Here is a 15,698-nt window from a genome sequence, read left to right on the forward strand (position 1 = left end):
TGTATTGGTTCAACTGAGGAGCAAATCAAATATAAGGATATGCAACTTAATATTGCTCGAGTCTGATCGATATCCCCATCAGCTGATATTATTGGCCAATATAAGCCGACTATAGATATGTTCCTGGCGTTTGTTCTCTGTCATGTAAAGGTATGAATGAGCTGATGCTTGGGGCAATATAAATTGAATTCCCACTGAAGTTTCAGTCTCAGCAGGCTAATGTTATTTTGGAAAATTAAGTTAATCTCTAAACTGTAAAGTGTCCTGCCTCCATTGTGTTCCATTGTCTTTGTACCTCCTTTAAGAGATCTATAAAGAAAAGAAATACATATATTCTGTGTCTTTAAACACAGTTGCAAGATGCATTAAATTCCTGGTATTATAAAGCAACAAAATCAATTAGAAACAGGCTTAACAATCTGTTAAACTGAAGTCAATTAAACCTTGACGTAAAGGTGACTGACCATGAATTGATTCATTTTATTTCAGAAAAAGAAGCAGAAATACATGCACGTAGTAGTTCAGTAGACATAAATACATCAATGTGAGGAATTGTTGCAATTCGTTGCAGACATAAAGAATTGTGATTCATTTGAGATGTAGTCAGTTACTGATTACAATTAGTTGAGGAATCCAATGTTTTCAAAAATGTATTATAATCTAACTACTTTTGGATAACATGTATATTGTGTGCTGATCATCTGCCAGTTGGTCAAATAAACAGATCTGGCAACTACAGGTGTGCATGTGGTGTGTTTCCGATGCTGATTCTTCCATTTAAGTTTTTGTTGCAGCTACTTTTTTAATAAAAGTCCACATGGAGAACTTTGCTCTCGTGATGCAAAAGTAGGACTTCAAATGTTAATCTGGGATTGTCACTGTAGTTACTTTGATATACAGTGGGACATATCCTCCATATTCATATCACAGAAAAATATATGATAATTTTAGAATTACCATGGATTTAATGCAGAATCAAAAGGGTAGTCACATAATTAACTGTGATTGTCAAGTGACTTTGAAATTAATTTAATTGTAAAGTTTTCACAGTGTATTTAAATGGTATTAAATGGCTGATGATTTGTTTATTTATAATCTTCTTTGTACTGTCATGAAGTAATCTGGATCACATGTATTCCATTACTACCCAACAAGGCACATATGGTCAGTGAAATCGGCCACTATCCCGGTGATTTCGACCTCACACAGTGTCAGGAATTCTCGTCTTCCAGGAATCACAATGTTTACATAACGGCCTTCCATTCCACGACACTCAAAGGTTTTGGACTCACCAGCGGGGATAGAAGTGATCACAGCACATCTGAAGAGAAAGAAAACAGTTTCATGAGTACAACAATTACATCAGACATACACTTTGCATAGAACTCACCAGTAGTCATATTTGGATATCTCTGACACAGTTGAGCTGAAAACTATGGGTTTTTGTTTTTAACTGATGGAGATATCCAGTGCACCAATTTCATTTAACTTGCACAACTGTTAATTGTTCAAACCTATGAGAAAACAGTTGGTACTGTTACCTTGGATTTGCGTTGCCATAGTTCTCGAGGGAATATCCGATGCGGATCTCAGCACCATTGATCCTTTCATGGCAACAATCTTTTCTGTTTGTGATGGTGACGGTGTTGACCTTATAGGACCTCAGTAGGTCCAGTCTCCACCATGGATTTTTATCTTTTTGTGTGTGGGTACAAGATCCCTGGTGCCAGTTGCTTGCACGACTTCCATCGATGGCCCTTTCAGGGACGACCTTTCCATGCGGGGAGGACTGGGCAACTTTTCCACCTCTAGCAATATTAATAACTGGACAAAGCAATACATTTGGTTAGTAAATAGTTTAAGGAAACAGAGAAGTACCACATGTCTTGATCTGACCAACACGACTAAAGAACAGTCAGCATAATTTAATTGAACTTTTACTGTGACTATTTGCTCAAAGTCATCTTTTGAACACTATAAGTTGCAAATTACCTTTGGAGCTTTCTTACCATAAGGCTGCCCAGTAACTTCGACCTCACACAGTGTCAGGAATTCTCGTCTTCCAGGAATCACAATGTTTACAAAACGGCCTTCCATTCCACGACACTCAAAGGTTTTGGATTCACCAGCGGAGATAGAATTGATCACAGCACATCTGAAGAGAAAGAAAACAGTTTCATGAGTACAACAATTACATCAGACATACACTATGCATAGAACTCACCAGTAGTCATATTTGGATTTCTCTGACACAGTTGTGCTGAAAACTATGGGTTTTTGTTTGTAAATAATGGAGATATCCAGTGCACCGATTTCATGTAACTCGCACAACTGTTAAATGTTCGAACCTATTAGAAAACAGTTGGTACTGTTACCTTGGATTTGCGTTGCCATTGTTCTCGAGGGAATTTCCGATGCGGATCTCAGCACCATTGATCCTTTTATGGCAACAATCTTTTCTGTTTGTGATGGTGACAGTGTTGACCTTATAGGGCCTCAGGAGGTCCAGTCTCCACCATGGATTTTTATCTTTTTGTGTGTGGGTACAGGATCCCTGGTGCCAGTTACTAGCACGACTTCCATCGATGGCCCTTTCAGGGACGGCCTTCCCATACGGGGAGGACTGAGCAACTTTTCCACCTCTAGCAATATTAATAACTGGACAAAGCAATACATTCGGTTAGTAAATAGTTTAAGGGAACAGAGAAGTACCACATGTCTTGAACTGACCAACACGACTAAAGAACAGTCAGCATAATTTAATTGAACTTTTACTGTGACTATTTGCTCAAAGTCATCTTTTGATCACTATATGTTGCAAATCACCAATGGAGCTTTCTTACCATAAGGCTGCCCAGTAACTTCGACCTCACACAGTGTCAGGAATTCTCGTCTTCCAGGAATCACAATGTTTACATAACGGCCTTCCATTCCACGACATTCAAAGGTTTTGGACTCACCAGCGGGGATAGAAGTGATCACAGCACATCTGAAGAGAAAGAAAACAGTTTCATGAGTACAACAATTACATCAGACATACACTATGCATAGAACTCACCAGTAGTCATATTTGGATATCTCTGACACAGTTGAGCTGAAAACTATGGGTTTTTGTTTTTAACTGATGGAGATATCCAGTGCACCAATTTCATTTAACTTGCACAACTGTTAATTGTTCAAACCTATGAGAAAACAGTTGGTACTGTTACCTTGGATTTGCGTTGCCATAGTTCTCGAGGGAATATCCGATGCGGATCTCAGCACCATTGATCCTTTCATGGCAACAATCTTTTCTGTTTGTGATGGTGACGGTGTTGACCTTATAGGACCTCAGTAGGTCCAGTCTCCACCATGGATTTTTATCTTTTTGTGTGTGGGTACAGGATCCCTGGTGCCAGTTGCTTGCACGACTTCCATCGATGGCCCTTTCAGGGACGACCTTTCCATGCGGGGAGGACTGGGCAACTTTTCCACCTCTAGCAATATTAATAACTGGACAAAGCAATACATTCGGTTAGTAAATAGTTTAAGGAAACAGAGAAGTACCACATGTCTTGATCTGACCAACACGACTAAAGAACAGTCAGCATAATTTAATCGAACTTTTACTGTGACTATTTGCTCAAAGTCATCTTTTGAACACTATAAGTTGCAAATTACCATTGGAGCTTTCTTACCATAAGGCTGCCCAGTAACTTCGACCTCACACAGTGTCAGGAATTCTCGTCTTCCAGGAATCACAATGTTTACAAAACGGCCTTCCATTCCACGACACTCAAAGGTTTTGGACTCACCAGCGGAGATAGAAGTGATCACAGCACATCTGAAGAGAAAGAAAACAGTTTCATGAGTACAACAATTACATCAGACATACACTATGCATAGAACTCACCAGTAGTCATATTTGGATTTCTCTGACACAGTTGTGCTGAAAACTATGGGTTTTTGTTTGTAAATAATGGAGATATCCAGTGCACCGATTTCATGTAACTCGCACAACTGTTAAATGTTCGAACCTATTAGAAAACAGTTGGTACTGTTACCTTGGATTTGCGTTGCCATTGTTCTCGAGGGAATTTCCGATGCGGATCTCAGCACCATTGATCCTTTATGGCAACAATCTTTTCTGTTTGTGATGGTGACAGTGTTGACCTTATAGGGCCTCAGGAGGTCCAGTCTCCACCATGGATTTTTATCTTTTTGTGTGTGGGTACAGGATCCCTGGTGCCAGTTACTAGCACGACTTCCATCGATGGCCCTTTCAGGGACGGCCTTCCCATACGGGGAGGACTGAGCAACTTTTCCACCTCTAGTAATATTTATAACTGGACAAAGCAATACATTCGGTTAGTAAATAGTTTAAGGAATCAGAGAAGTACCACATGTCTTGAACTGACCAACACGACTAAAGAACAGTCAGCATAATTTAATTGAACTTTTACTGTGACTATTTGCTCAAAGTCATCTTTTGATCACTATATGTTGCAAATCACCAATGGAGCTTTCTTACCATAAGGCTGCCCAGTAACTTCGACCTCACACAGTGTCAGGAATTCTCGTCTTCCAGGAATCACAATGTTTACATAACGGCCTTCCATTCCACGACACTCAAAGGTTTTGGACTCACCAGCGGGGATAGAAGTGATCACAGCACATCTGAAGAGAAAGAAAACAGTTTCATGAGTACAACAATTACATCAGACATACACTATGCATAGAACTCACCAGTAGTCATATTTGGATATCTCTGACACAGTTGAGCTGAAAACTATGGGTTTTTGTTTTTAACTGATGGAGATATCCAGTGCACCAATTTCATGTAACTTGCACAACTGTTAATTGTTCAAACCTATGAGAAAACAGTTGGTACTGTTACCTTGGATTTGCGTTGCCATAGTTCTCGAGGGAATATCCGATGCGGATCTCAGCACCATTGATCCTTTCATGGCAACAATCTTTTCTGTTTGTGATGGTGACGGTGTTGACCTTATAGGACCTCAGTAGGTCCAGTCTCCACCATGGATTTTTATCTTTTTGTGTGTGGGTACAGGATCCCTGGTGCCAGTTGCTTGCACGACTTCCATCGATGGCCCTTTCAGGGACGACCTTTCCATGCGGGGAGGACTGGGCAACTTTTCCACCTCTAGCAATATTAATAACTGGACAAAGCAATACATTCGGTTAGTAAATAGTTTAAGGAAACAGAGAAGTACCACATGTCTTGATCTGACCAACACGACTAAAGAACAGTCAGCATAATTTAATTGAACTTTTACTGTGACTATTTGCTCAAAGTCAACTTTTGAACACTATAAGTTGCAAATTACCATTGGAGCTTTCTTACCATAAGGCTGCCCAGTAACTTCGACCTCACACAGTGTCAGGAATTCTCGTCTTCCAGGAATCACAATGTTTACAAAACGGCCTTCCATTCCACGACACTCAAAGGTTTTGGACTCACCAGCGGAGATAGAAGTGATCACAGCACATCTGAAGAGAAAGAAAACAGTTTCATGAGTACAACAATTACATCAGACATACACTATGCATAGAACTCACCAGTAGTCATATTTGGATTTCTCTGACACAGTTGTAGCTGAAAACTATGGGTTTTTGTTTGTAAATAATGGAGATATCCAGTGCACCGATTTCATGTAACTCGCACAACTGTTAAATGTTCGAACCTATTAGAAAACAGTTGGTACTGTTACCTTGGATTTGCGTTGCCATTGTTCTCGAGGGAATTTCCGATGCGGATCTCAGCACCATTGATCCTTTTATGGCAACAATCTTTTCTGTTTGTGATGGTGACAGTGTTGACCTTATAGGGCCTCAGGAGGTCCAGTCTCCACCATGGATTTTTATCTTTTTGTGTGTGGGTACAGGATCCCTGGTGCCAGTTACTAGCACGACTTCCATCGATGGCCCTTTCAGGGACGGCCTTCCCATACGGGGAGGACTGAGCAACTTTTCCACCTCTAGCAATATTAATAACTGGACAAAGCAATACATTCGGTTAGTAAATAGTTTAAGGAAACAGAGAAGTACCACATGTCTTGAACTGACCAACACGACTAAAGAACAGTCAGCATAATTTAATTGAACTTTTACTGTGACTATTTGCTCAAAGTCATCTTTTGATCACTATATGTTGCAAATCACCAATGGAGCTTTCTTACCATAAGGCTGCCCAGTAACTTCGACCTCACACAGTGTCAGGAATTCTCGTCTTCCAGGAATCACAATGTTTACATAACGGCCTTCCATTCCACGACACTCAAAGGTTTTGGACTCACCAGCGGGGATAGAAGTGATCACAGCACATCTGAAGAGAAAGAAAACAGTTTCATGAGTACAACAATTACATCAGACATACACTATGCATAGAACTCACCAGTAGTCATATTTGGATATCTCTGACACAGTTGAGCTGAAAACTATGGGTTTTTGTTTTTAACTGATGGAGATATCCAGTGCACCAATTTCATGTAACTTGCACAACTGTTAATTGTTCAAACCTATGAGAAAACAGTTGGTACTGTTACCTTGGATTTGCGTTGCCATAGTTCTCGAGGGAATATCCGATGCGGATCTCAGCACCATTGATCCTATTCATGGCAACAATCTTTTCTGTTTGTGATGGTGACGGTGTTGACCTTATAGGACCTCAGTAGGTCCAGTCTCCACCATGGATTTTTATCTTTTTGTGTGTGGGTACAGGATCCCTGGTGCCAGTTGCTTGCACGACTTCCATCGATGGCCCTTTCAGGGACGACCTTTCCATGCGGGGAGGACTGGGCAACTTTTCCACCTCTAGCAATATTAATAACTGGACAAAGCAATACATTCGGTTAGTAAATAGTTTAAGGAAACAGAGAAGTACCACATGTCTTGATCTGACCAACACGACTAAAGAACAGTCAGCATAATTTAATTGAACTTTTACTGTGACTATTTGCTCAAAGTCATCTTTTGAACACTATAAGTTGCAAATTACCATTGGAGCTTTCTTACCATAAGGCTGCCCAGTAACTTCGACCTCACACAGTGTCAGGAATTCTCGTCTTCCAGGAATCACAATGTTTACAAAACGGCCTTCCATTCCACGACACTCAAAGGTTTTGGACTCACCAGCGGAGATAGAATTGATCACAGCACATCTGAAGAGAAAGAAAACAGTTTCATGAGTACAACAATTACATCAGACATACACTATGCATAGAACTCACCAGTAGTCATATTTGGATTTCTCTGACACAGTTGTGCTGAAAACTATAGGTTTTTGTTTGTAAATAATGGAGATATCCAGTGCACCGATTTCATGTAACTCGCACAACTGTTAAATGTTCGAAACCTATTAGAAAACAGTTGGTACTGTTACCTTGGATTTGCGTTGCCATTGTTCTCGAGGGAATTTCCGATGCGGATCTCAGCACCATTGATCCTTTTATGGCAACAATCTTTTCTGTTTGTGATGGTGACAGTGTTGACCTTATAGGGCCTCAGGAGGTCCAGTCTCCACCATGGATTTTTATCTTTTTGTGTGTGGGTACAAGATCCCTGGTGCCAGTTACTAGCACGACTTCCATCGATGGCCCTTTCAGGGACGGCCTTCCCATACGGGGAGGACTGAGCAACTTTTCCACCTCTAGCAATATTAATAACTGGACAAAGCAATACATTCGGTTAGTAAATAGTTTAAGGAAACAGAGAAGTACCACATGTCTTGAACTGACCAACACGACTAAAGAACAGTCAGCATAATTTAATTGAACTTTTACTGTGACTATTTGCTCAAAGTCATCTTTTGATCACTATATGTTGCAAATCACCAATGGAGCTTTCTTACCATAAGGCTGCCCAGTAACTTCGACCTCACACAGTGTCAGGAATTCTCGTCTTCCAGGAATCACAATGTTTACATAACGGCCTTCCATTCCACGACACTCAAAGGTTTTGGACTCACCAGCGGGAGATAGAAGTGATCACAGCACATCTGAAGAGAAAGAAAACAGTTTCATGAGTACAACAATTACATCAGACATACACTATGCATAGAACTCACCAGTAGTCATATTTGGATATCTCTGACACAGTTGAGCTGAAAACTATGGGTTTTTGTTTTTAAATGATGGAGATATCCAGTGCACCAATTTCATGTAACTTGCTACAACTGTTAATTGTTCAAACCTATGAGAAAACAGTTGGTACTGTTACCTTGGATTTGCGTTGCCATAGTTCTCGAGGGAATATCCGATGCGGATCTCAGCACCATTGATCCTATTCATGGCAACAATCTTTTCTGTTTGTGATGGTGACGGTGTTGACCTTATAGGACCTCAGTAGGTCCAGTCTCCACCATGGATTTTTATCTTTTTGTGTGTGGGTACAGGATCCCTGGTGCCAGTTGCTTAGCACGACTTCCATCGATGGCCCTTTCAGGGACGACCTTTCCAATGCGGGGAGGACTGGGCAACTTTTCCACCTCTAGCAATATTAATAACTGGACAAAGCAATACATTCTGTTAGTAAATAGTTTAAGGAAACAGAGAAGTAGCTACCACATGTCTTGATCTGACCAACACGACTAAAGAACAGTCAGCATAATTTAATTGAACTTTTACTGTGACTATTTGCTCAAATGTCATCTTTTGAACACTATAAGTTGCAAATTACCATTGGAGCTTTCTTACCATAAGGCTGCCCAGTAACTTCGACCTCACACAGTGTCAGGAATTCTCGTCTTCCAGGAATCACAATGTTTACAAAACGGCCTTCCATTCCACGACACTCAAAGGTTTTGGACTCACCAGCGGAGATAGAAGTGATCACAGCACATCTGAAGAGAAAGAAAACAGTTTCATGAGTACAACAATTACATCAGACATACACTATGCATAGAACTCACCAGTAGTCATATTTGGATTTCTCTGACACAGTTGATGCTGAAAACTATGGGTTTTTGTTTGTAAATAATGGAGATATCCAGTGCACCGATTTCATGTAACTCGCACAACTGTTAAATGTTCGAAACCTATTAGAAAACAGTTGGTACTGTTACCTTGGATTTGCGTTGCCATTGTTCTCGAGGGAATTTCCGATGCGGATCTCAGCACCATTGATCCTTTTATGGCAACAATCTTTTCTGTTTGTGATGGTGACAGGTGTTGACCTTATAGGGCCTCAGGAGGTCCAGTCTCCACCATGGATTTTTATCTTTTTGTGTGTGGGTACAAGATCCCTGGTGCCAGTTACTAGCACGACTTCCATCGATGGCCCTTTCAGGGACGGCCTTCCCATACGGGGAGGACTGAGCAACTTTTCCACCTCTAGCAATATTAATAACTGTACAAAGCAATACATTCTGTTAGTAAATAGTTTAATGAAACAGAGAAGTACCACATGTCTTGAATCTAACCAACACGACTAAAGAACAGTCAGCATAATTTAATTGAACTTTTACTGTGACTATTTGCTCAATGTCATCTTTTGAATCACTATATGTTGCAAATCACCAATTGGAGCTTTCTTACCATAAGGCTGCCCAGTAACTTCGACCTCACACAGTGTCAGGAATTCTCGTCTTCCAGGAATCACAATGTTTACATAACGGCCTTCCATTCCACGACACTCAAAGGTTTTGGACTCACCAGCGGGGATAGAAGTGATCACAGCACATCTGAAGAGAAAGAAAACAGTTTCATGAGTACAACAATTACATCAGACATACACTATGCATAGAACTCACCAGTAGTCATATTTGGATATCTCTGACACAGTTGAGCTGAAAACTATGGGTTTTTGTTTTTAACTGATGGAGATATCCAGTGCACCAATTTCATTTAACTTGCACAACTGTTAATTGTTCAAACCTATGAGAAAACAGTTGGTACTGTTACCTTGGATTTGCGTTGCCATAGTTCTCGAGGGAATATCCGATGCGGATCTCAGCACCATTGATCCTATTCATGGCAACAATCTTTTCTGTTTGTGATGGTGACGGTGTTGACCTTATAGGACCTCAGTAGGTCCAGTCTCCACCATGGATTTTTATCTTTTTGTGTGTGGGTACAGGATCCCTGGTGCCAGTTGCTTAGCACGACTTCCATCGATGGCCCTTTCAGGGACGACCTTCCAATGCGGGGAGGACTGGGCAACTTTTCCACCTCTAGCAATATTAATAACTGGACAAAGCAATACATTCAGTTAGTAAATAGTTTAAGGAAACAGAGAAGTACCACATGTCTTGATCTGACCAACACGACTAAAGAACAGTCAGCATAATTTAATTGAACTTTTACTGTGACTATTTGCTCAATGTCATCTTTTGAACACTATAAGTTGCAAATTACCTTTGGAGCTTTCTTACCATAAGGCTGCCCAGTAACTTCGACCTCACACAGTGTCAGGAATTCTCGTCTTCCAGGAATCACAATGTTTACAAAACGGCCTTCCATTCCACGACACTCAAAGGTTTTGGACTCACCAGCGGAGATAGAATTGATCACAGCACATCTGAAGAGAAAGAAAACAGTTTCATGAGTACAACAATTACATCAGACATACACTATGCATAGAACTCACCAGTAGTCATATTTGGATTTCTCTGACACAGTTGTGCTGAAAACTATGGGTTTTTGTTTGTAAATAATGGAGATATCCAGTGCACCAATTTCATGTAACTCGCACAACTGTTAAATGTTCGAACCTATTAGAAAACAGTTGGTACTGTTACCTTGGATTTGCGTTGCCATTGTTCTCGAGGGAATTTCCGATGCGGATCTCAGCACCATTGAGCCTTTTATGGCAACAATCTTTTCTGTTTGTGATGGTGACAGTGTTGACCTTATAGGGCCTCAGGAGGTCCAGTCTCCACCATGGATTTTTATCTTTTTGTGTGTGGGTACAGGATCCCAGGTGCCAGTTACTAGCACGACTTCCATCAATGGCCCTTTCAGGGACGGCCTTCCCATACGGGGAGGACTGAGCAACTTTTCCACCTCTAGCAATATTAATAACTGTACAAAGCAATAAATTCGGTTATTAAATAGGAAACAGAGAAGTAGCTACCACATGTCTTGATCTGACCAACACGACTAAAGAACAGTCAGCATAATTTAATTGAAATTTTACTGTGACTGTTTGCTCAATGTCATCTTTTGAATCACTATATGTTGCAAATTACCATTGGAGCTTTCTTACCATAAGGCTGCCCAGTAAGTTCAACCTCACACAGTGTCAGGAATTCTTCTCTTCCAGGAATCACGATGTTTACATAAAGGCCTTCCATTCCACGACACTCAAAGGTTTTGGACTCACCAGCGGAGATAGAAGTGATCACAGCACATCTGAAGAGAAAGAAAACAGTTTCATGAGTACAACAATTACATCAGACATACACTATGCATAGAACTCACCAGTAGTCATATTTGGATATCTCTGACACAGTTGAGCTGAAAACTATGGGTTTTTGTTTGTAAATGATGGAGATATCCAGTGCACCAATTTCATGTAACTCGCTCAACTGTTAATGTTCAAACCTATGAGAAAACAGTTGGTACTGTTACCTTGGATTTGCGTTGCCATTAGTTCTCGAGGGAATATCCGATGCGGATCTCAGCACCATTGATCCTATTATGGCAACAATCTTTTCTGTTTGTGATGGTGACGGTGTTGACCTTATAGGGACCTCAGTAGGTCCAGTCTCCACCATGGATTTTTATCTTTTTGTGTGTGGGTACAGGATCCCTGGTGCCAGTTACTAGCACGACTTCCATCGATGGCCCTTTCAGGGACGGACCTTCCCAATACGGGGAGGACTGAGCAACTTTTCCACCTCTAGCAATATTAATAACTGTACAAAGCAATAAATTCGGTTATTAAATAGGAAACAGAGAAGTAGCTACCACATGTCTTGATCTGACCAACACGACTAAAGAACAGTCAGCATAATTTAATTGAAATTTTACTGTGACTGTTTGCTCAATGTCATCTTTTGAACACTATAAGTTGCAAATTACCATTGGAGCTTTCTTACCATAAGGCTGCCCAGTAACTTCGACCTCACACAGTGTCAGGAATTCTTGTCTTCCAGGAATCACAATGTTTACAAAACGGCCTTCCATTCCACGACACTCAAAGGTTTTGGACTCACCAGCGGAGATAGAAGTGATCACAGCACATCTGAAGAGAAAGAAAACAGTTTCATGAGTACAACAATTACATCAGACATACACTATGCATAGAACTCACCAGTAGTCATATTTGGATTTCTCTGACACAGTTGTAGCTGAAAACTATGGGTTTTTGTTTGTAAATAATGGAGATATCCAGTGCACCGATTTCATGTAACTCGCTACAACTGTTAAATGTTCGAACCTATTAGAAAACAGTTGGTACTGTTACCTTGGATTTGCGTTGCCATTGTTCTCGAGGGAATTTCCGATGCGGATCTCAGCACCATTGATCCTATTATGGCAACAATCTTTTCTGTTTGTGATGGTGACAGGTGTTGACCTTATAGGGCCTCAGGAGGTCCAGTCTCCACCATGGATTTTTATCTTTTTGTGTGTGGGTACAGGATCCCTGGTGCCAGTTACTAGCACGACTTCCATCGATGGCCCTTTCAGGGACGGCCTTCCCATACGGGGAGGACTGAGCAACTTTTCCACCTCTAGCAATATTAATAACTGTACAAAGCAATAAATTCGGTTATTAAATAGGAAACAGAGAAGTAGCTACCACATGTCTTGATCTGACCAACACGACTAAAGAACAGTCAGCATAATTTAATTGAACTTTTACTGTGACTATTTGCTCAATGTCATCTTTTGATCACTATATGTTGCAAATCACCAATGGAGCTTTCTTACCATAAGGCTGCCCAGTAACTTCGACCTCACACAGTGTCAGGAATTCTCGTCTTCCAGGAATCACAATGTTTACATAACGGCCTTCCATTCCACGACACTCAAAGGTTTTGGACTCACCAGCGGGAGATAGAAGTGATCACAGCACATCTGAAGAGAAAGAAAACAGTTTCATGAGTACAACAATTACATCAGACATACACTATGCATAGAACTCACCAGTAGTCATATTTGGATATCTCTGACACAGTTGAGCTGAAAACTATGGGTTTTTGTTTTTAACTGATGGAGATATCCAGTGCACCAATTTCATGTAACTTGCACAACTGTTAATTGTTCAAACCTATGAGAAAACAGTTGGTACTGTTACCTTGGATTTGCGTTGCCATAGTTCTCGAGGGAATATCCGATGCGGATCTCAGCACCATTGATCCTTTCATGGCAACAATCTTTTCTGTTTGTGATGGTGACGGTGTTGACCTTATAGGACCTCAGTAGGTCCAGTCTCCACCATGGATTTTTATCTTTTTGTGTGTGGGTACAGGATCCCTGGTGCCAGTTGCTAGCACGACTTCCATCGATGGCCCTTTCAGGGACGACCTTTCCAATGCGGGGAGGACTGGGCAACTTTTCCACCTCTAGCAATATTAATAACTGTACAAAGCAATAAATTCGGTTATTAAATAGGAAACAGAGAAGTAGCTACCACATGTCTTGATCTGACCAACACGACTAAAGAACAGTCAGCATAATTTAATTGAACTTTTACTGTGACTATTTGCTCAAAGTCATCTTTTGAACACTATAAGTTGCAAATTACCATTGGAGCTTTCTTACCATAAGGCTGCCCAGTAACTTCGACCTCACACAGTGTCAGGAATTCTCGTCTTCCAGGAATCACAATGTTTACAAAACGGCCTTCCATTCCACGACACTCAAAGGTTTTGGACTCACCAGCGGAGATAGAAGTGATCACAGCACATCTGAAGAGAAAGAAAACAGTTTCATGAGTACAACAATTACATCAGACATACACTATGCATAGAACTCACCAGTAGTCATATTTGGATTTCTCTGACACAGTTGAGCTGAAAACTATGGGTTTTTGTTTGTAAATAATGGAGATATCCAGTGCACCAATTTCATGTAACTCGCTCAACTGTTAAATGTTCAAACCTATTAGAAAACAGTTGGTACTGTTACCTTGGATTTGCGTTGCCATTGTTCTCGAGGGAATTTCCGATGCGGATCTCAGCACCATTGATCCTATCATGGCAACAATCTTTTCTGTTTGTGATGGTGACGGTGTTGACTTTATAGGGCCTCAGGAGGTCCAGTCTCCACCATGGATTTTTATGTTTTTGTGTGTGGGTACAGGATCCCTGGTGCCAGTTACTAGCACGACTTCCATCGATGGCCCTTTCAGGGACGGCCTTCCCAAACGGGGAGGACTGAGCAACTTTTCCACCTCTAGCAATATTAATAACTGTACAAAGCAAGACATTCTGTTATTAAATAGTTTAATGAAACAGAGAAGTTCCACATGTCTTGATCAAACCAACACGACTAAAGAACAGTCAGCATAATTTAATTGAACTTTTACTGTGACTATTTGCTCAAAGTCATCTTTTGAACACTATTTATTGCAAATCACCATTGGGGCTTCCTTCCCAAAAGGCTGCCTGGTGACTGTCCCTTTATGTATGTGTATAGGATCCCTGGTGCAAGTTACTAATATGACTTCCGTCGATGGCCCTTTCACGGATGGCCTTCCCGTACCAAAGCCACTGAAGACATCTACTCACTGTGACTTCACTCTCTAATGAAAACAAAACTATTCTGCATATCAACATGTTACAAGAGGTTACACTGTCCCTCTCTATGTGTCTGCTTGTCTGTACTTGGTTGTTTTTGTTTGATTGAAGAGAACTGTCTCTCTAACGATTTGTCTTTTTATTCAGTGTTGAAGTCTAGTAAATACCAGAGTTGGAATTCATTGAAAGAAAGATCAGCAATTTGATTGAAACGTTTAAAGAAATGATCTCACCAGAAAGGCCATGAGTCTGACCTAGAGCAACCAACAAGATATAAACCACAGCTGTAGCCATCATCCTGTTGACAAAGTTTACCACATCTTTATCGAGAACTGATTTAATGTTATTAAACCTTTACTAAAAACCGATGAATATATTAACACACACACATATAAAGTCATAAAACATTACATACTGAATACATTTTAAAAATAGCTACTTATGAACTCATTCTATCATTTGAATTTATATGCACATGCAAACGTTTTGCACACATTCCCCCTCACCAGGAACAATCAAGGCATCCGTACATCAAGTGCCTGGTTAATTTCTGGCAAATGGATGAGTTAACATGTTCTGTCTTTTTAAGCATGACTTTGTGTAAGTATAATATTTGTATCTGTGTTCTGTTTGTACTGAATGTGGTTCTTTTACTGGAAGTTGTAGAAAGTGTCTGTCTGGCTATGATTCCTGCATTAGATAATTTTCTGCAGCCTTTCTTTTGCCAACCCAATTACAGCAAATTATTATTTTAAACTTAGCTTTAAATAGTATGTGCATTATGGTAACATAATTAAATCTATTGAAGCGCTATTGCTTACCCTGTTCTTAGTCAAAATGTTTTTTTCACCTTTGATGAATGAGTAGTACTAATATTCTGTCCTTTATCAATTGCTTTGCAGACTCACATTTAAAAACCATTTAGTATCTCATTAAAAACTGAAGGGCATTCTCAAGCTGTGATGTAAAGTGTCACCTAATTCTGTTTGTTCTTTATAGACAATAAAATTATTCA

At 40.4% G+C, this 15,698-nt stretch overlaps 1 protein-coding gene, 1 long non-coding RNA gene and 2 pseudogenes across 2 annotated transcripts; all 4 read right to left on the reverse strand.

Annotated features, from left to right (window-relative positions):
- Positions 1–483: 483 nt before the first annotated feature.
- On the reverse strand, positions 484–7,963 carry LOC115594033 (uncharacterized; annotated as a pseudogene).
- A 475-nt stretch (positions 7,964–8,438) lies between these two features.
- Positions 8,439–11,218, reverse strand: LOC115594677 (uncharacterized; annotated as a pseudogene).
- A 615-nt stretch (positions 11,219–11,833) lies between these two features.
- LOC115594034 (uncharacterized) lies at positions 11,834–12,499 on the reverse strand. Its single transcript, XR_003986412.1, has 3 exons — positions 12,406–12,499; positions 12,038–12,183; positions 11,834–11,854 (listed from the first exon to the last, which is right to left on the reverse strand). It is a non-coding gene; the product is annotated as an uncharacterized LOC115594034 (long non-coding RNA).
- A 959-nt stretch (positions 12,500–13,458) lies between these two features.
- Positions 13,459–14,977, reverse strand: LOC115594678 (fucolectin-like). Its single transcript, XM_030438879.1, has 4 exons — positions 14,917–14,977; positions 14,073–14,355; positions 13,707–13,852; positions 13,459–13,523 (listed from the first exon to the last, which is right to left on the reverse strand). The coding sequence occupies exons 1-4, from the start codon at positions 14,975–14,977 to the stop codon at positions 13,459–13,461; spliced, it is 555 nt and encodes a 184-aa protein (XP_030294739.1).
- Between the last annotated feature and the right edge of the window lie 721 nt (positions 14,978–15,698).

Source organism: Sparus aurata, chromosome 13 (assembly GCF_900880675.1).
Source record: "Sparus aurata chromosome 13, fSpaAur1.1, whole genome shotgun sequence".
NCBI lineage: Eukaryota > Metazoa > Chordata > Actinopteri > Spariformes > Sparidae > Sparus > Sparus aurata.